This window comes from Chelmon rostratus, chromosome 24 (genome assembly GCF_017976325.1).
Source record: "Chelmon rostratus isolate fCheRos1 chromosome 24, fCheRos1.pri, whole genome shotgun sequence".
Lineage (NCBI taxonomy): Eukaryota > Metazoa > Chordata > Actinopteri > Chaetodontiformes > Chaetodontidae > Chelmon > Chelmon rostratus.
Genome location: NC_055681.1, coordinates 7656577 through 7661458, shown reverse-complemented (window position 1 = coordinate 7661458; position 4882 = coordinate 7656577). Strand labels below are relative to the sequence as shown.

The 4882-nt window shown below is 41.8% G+C and overlaps 1 protein-coding gene across 1 annotated transcript; it reads left to right on the top strand.

Annotated features, from left to right (window-relative positions):
* Nucleotides 1-454: 454 nt before the first annotated feature.
* s100b (S100 calcium binding protein, beta (neural)) lies at nucleotides 455-3725 on the top strand. The gene is made up of 3 exons (XM_041966318.1): nucleotides 455-483; nucleotides 1071-1220; nucleotides 2011-3725. The coding sequence occupies exons 2-3, from the start codon at nucleotides 1077-1079 to the stop codon at nucleotides 2155-2157; spliced, it is 291 nt and encodes a 96-aa protein (XP_041822252.1). The 5' UTR covers nucleotides 455-483; nucleotides 1071-1076; the 3' UTR covers nucleotides 2158-3725.
* Nucleotides 3726-4882: the final 1157 nt, after the last annotated feature.

The following is a 4882-nucleotide window of genomic DNA, read 5'->3' as shown; positions in this document are numbered from 1 at the left end:
GCTTGTTGGCGAGTAAATTTTCCAAAATGGCTTGTGAGTTTTAGCTCCTCTGGAAGCCTCTTTGGAGGCCAAACTTTGCACGTATGCTGGTCAGTAAATAAGATGCACAAAAACAGTAAATTCATTTGTTCACTCTTGCTCTGTCACATTATTGTAACTGTAACACGCTCATAGTCAAAGCTTTTGTTTGGTGACATTTTCAGTGTCATGTTTCCATTTTCAATCATGTCTAACAGTAACTAAAAGTTGATGCCACTGCCCTGGCATTCAGAGTCAGACATGCCCATCAGTGCTGGTTAGCGCAGGGTTGCAGTGGAGTGAGGGGAGGTGGACGGCCAGGATTGGTCAGCAGTTTGAATGACAGGCCGGACCCTCCGCACCACCACCCCCCACCGCACTGCTGCAGTATAAAGTCTGCTGTCCACCCTCAGCCTCCGCTCCCTGGACTTGCAGCAGACACCTCCCGCCTGAACCGCCGCTGAGGTAAGGTCACGACTCGCTCCTTCTTTACGCCCACAGATGAGACTGAACACACAAAGGACTGAAACATCCAGAAAAAAGTAATCAGCAGTTTCTACTCTGAACCTCAAGTTTTTTAATCCTGCATATGAAGCATTTTTTATCATATATTCATGATTTAGAAGTGTTCAGAAGAAGTTTTAGGTTAATTAACGCAGGTTAAATGAACATTTCGCGAGTAGTACAGATGGAAAAGTAAAGACATTTGTCTAAATCTGTTTGGTCTTTTCTTGTATTCAGTGCTGTGTGTGTACTTGAGTCAATCAGTTTTTGTTGATTTTTTTTACAGCGAACAATCTTAAATTTTGACAACAAACAATATTTTGAATGGGATGCCATGTCCGTCCTGCACATTTCATCATGTGAGGCTGACGTCTATCAATATCTGTAACCAAAAAATCTGTTTTTCCAATTATGATTCAATCAGGCAATAATGAGCTGATTTAAATGCCATAAAAAAACAGAAAACAGAAAATTTGATTGATTTAACTCTTCAAACAACCTTCAGATTAATACTTTTTCCTGATTTGTTTCTTCTTTTCGATGACAAGTCACAGATGACAATGACCGACCTGGAGACCTCGATGGCGACCATCATTGCGGTGTTCCAGAAGTATTCGGAGCGAGAAGGAGACAAACACAAGCTGAAGAAGAGCGAGCTGAAGGATCTGCTTCATGACGAGCTGCCAGACCTGATGGGGGTGAGACAGGCCAGAGAGCCGAGACTGAGGCTCACCGATGGAAGAAGTGTTCAGATCCTTTACATTCATTAAAACATGGTGGAAATTATACTTCACTGCAAGTAAATGTACTTTCATTGTGGAGTTTAGTAAAAACTAGTTGATAAAGGATGGAAGAACTAGTTCTCAAGAACAATTTTGAGGTACTTTACTTGAGTATTATTATTTCATACTTGAGCTGCACTGCAGTTCATGAGAAAATATTGTAATTTTATTGCACTACATTCGCCTGACGTCAACTGTTACTGTGCAGATCGAGACTTTTCATTCAAACGTATGATCAGCTTAGAAAACATGATCAAACTGAGTATAAACCTGAATATTATACTCAATATAACATAAAGTCTGTCAAATTAGATCCACCACAACCAGGTAAAACATTAATATGCAGCTTACATCTTCATGGATATAAAAGTAATGGAATACAGCACTTTATTTGTCCTTTTTTGTACTTTTGCTAAAGATATGAAAGGATTTTTTCTTTACTTTTATTGCTAATTTTGACGTAAAAGATCACAATACTTCTTCCACTGCTGCACAAAAGTGTCAAAAAAAGGAAATTCGTATGTGATCAGTGCAGCTGTAAGAGTTACTTCAGGCCTCTAGAAGTCACAGAATGAAGGATCATGATTCAGTAGTTTGATTTAAATCCAGATCTGTTATCGTGTTCATGGCCCGCTGTGAACTTTCTGCCCCCCCCCCCCCCCCCCCCCCCCCCCCCCCCCCCCCCCCCCCCCCCCCCCCCCCGCAGCACGTGAAGGACCAGGCGACGCTCGACAGCCTGATGGAGAGCCTGGACACCGACGGCGACGCAGAGTGCGACTTCCAGGAGTTCATGACATTTATCTCCGTGGTTACCGTCTGTTGCCACGAGTTCTTCGAGCACGAGGACGAGTAAGGGGGAGGCGAGGACGGCGGCAAAGGGCGAGCTACAGTAAATTATAAAGAAAACGAAGAAGAGGCCTAGCAACGCACAACCTGTCAGTGCCTTCGGAGCAGAGCGGGGTGGGAAAACACAACTCCAGCCAGCAGCCAAAACATTATCGTTGAGGTTGGCTGGTGGCTGGAGTCCAGTGAACAGTCCAGTGTAGCGGCTACTTTAGCAAAAATAAGCTCAAACGTTTAAAGATCCTGTTCTTTTCTGTTTGACTCTAAATATCTAGTTGCCTGTAGAGTCTTTGAAATGGCTTTGGGATTTTGGTGCAGCTGCGAAGTTCGTCTACGCTGCACATAATTAGCATTTAGACTTTTGTTAGGTTGTGGCTCATAAGTCAGTCAACCAACTACTTAGAGGCACACTTGTTCGATAAATCTGGTCATTTAAAAAACGTTTGACTGGCTGAATCCAGCTACTAAAGAAGGAACAACATTTCACACAATAGAAAGATTTTTCGAGGCCCTGATTGGCTGCAGAAATTGGCCGCATTTCTAGACTTTTTAACAGCCACCAAATCCCATTCTATAAACCAAGCTGTTTAAAAGACTTTAATGTGTTCATAAGACATTAGGTGTGGCTGCCAACGTTGGCTACCGTGTTCAGAGAATAGGCAATCAACAATTCAAGGTAGTGAAGTAAAAAAAATGTCTGTTAAGTTCATCTAAACCTATTCATTCATCTAAAACCATTTGGAGGTCCTGTTTTAAAAGATTGCGGCGGGTGTATTTCAGACGTGGCTCGTAAGTTCGTCAAGCAGCCACCAATCACTCTTTTGAGATTTTGCACGGAGCATTATGAGCGGAGAAGGCGGCTAACACTTCTAATCAACGCCACTCTGGGAGTCAAACACCTGCTCAGAGGCACCTGTTTGTGAAAGACCACGTTGACTATCAAAGACTGAGAGTGGCTTGTAAGTTAGTTGCCATTTAAAACACATTTGATTGGCTGGTAAAAGTTTTAAAACGGCTTGTGAGCGTTGAAATATAACGTAGACGCCACTCTGGACGCCTCAGTTTAGGAGGAAGTGACTGCTAGCTTCGTTAAACACATTTAATTGGCTAGTAAATTTTGAAAACAGCTTTTGAGTGTTTTTTTTCTTTGCTTTAGCTTTCAGTTTGGTAGAAAACAACTATGATTTAAAACTATATCATAAAATAAAAATATGGCTGCTAGATTTTGGATGTCGCCGTAACTTTTTTTGCATTTATTTGATGTTGTTTAGCTCTCGCTTTAGTCTTGTTTAGAAGCTCTTTTTACTTCATATTACAGTAGCTGGTAAACAAGTAATTATTTGAGTCGTAAGATAGTCCAAATGTTGGCTGCGAAAGTAATCGATTCAATGAATTAGCAGCCGCTATTGTCTGTAGCAGAGTTTAGTTCAACCAACAATCCGATTCAACGTGTTAGAATAAAAAATGTCGTTTCAGTGTGCAACTCTTCATGCAAAGAAAACGTACGGTCAGTCGGAACGCCATCGGTCGGTTTGGTGACGTGTGTTTTGAAATGTTGAGCGCTGGTTTGTCTGGATGTTGGTGATGTGAAATGAATTAAATTATCGATGTGTGACTCCGAGTTTGTTTTTGATCAGAGGGTCAAAATGGTTCAAAAAGGAACAAACATCAAAACCAAATGACACATGAAAACACTACTGCTGAACCTTTTTCCACATTTTTTACAATGCGAATCTTCCTCACCTTGATAATGAACTTGTTTTTCTCAAAAATGTGCAATCATGCCATTTCTGATTCTTGGCAAAATATTCATAGAAACTAACTTTTTCTTAGTAGTTCTGCAGAGTTCCTCCACCATGAAGCACCTGTTGCTTGTTGTTTTTCTCAGTGTGGTGTGCTGCCCTGACTCTATGTGATTCTTTTTGGTGGGGTTTGTGACTTCAGAGACACTAAATCTTAATTTTCTGCAGACTTTGGATCAGTGTTTTCACTCATAACACAAAAACTCATGTATAAAAGCACAAACCAAGCATTTAGACTGAGAGCTTTGGTGAGAGAGAGCTTCTTTTTTGCTGTTTAAATGGCAGAAATCAGGATTCAAACCCTGCATGCAGTCATTGTTATCCTCAGATTTACATGGCATATAATGAGAACATGACAACGGGTCCCATGTTTGCAGGGTTAGACTTTTAAGCCAAACACAATAGGAGGGTTAGTGTTTGTTAACAGAATATTGAACAGGGGAACATCACATGACTCATAGATGCACTCCTGAAACATGTTTAGCAGAGTTTGACAAGTTTCTTTTTGGCCTTGAGTCCTCTGGTGTTTGTCCTTTTAACGAGGCAGCCTCAGAGCAGCCAGGCCGAGAAACAGCCTCATATTAAAACAGCTTCTCCAACACGCTGATATGGTTGTTTTGAGGCATTCTGGGAAATGTAGGAAACCCCTCGCAAAAACTCCTGCGTCATGCTGAAAAGGCCAGAGTGAAGATTTACATTAATTAGCAGGCTGGAGGTGAAGTTATTGAACACAGTGTGTGCACAGAGACAGAACAACACACACACAATCCTGTGTGTGTGTGCTAACAGATGATGATGTAAGAGGCGTTGTCAGCTGCACAGTTTCAGACATCTGCAGGCTGTTTAGCATCAAAGAGGTGGAGTCAGCCTTGCTATTGGCCGGAGGGGGAACAGATCCCGACCCTTGGGACTGACACCACACCCATGTGTGTG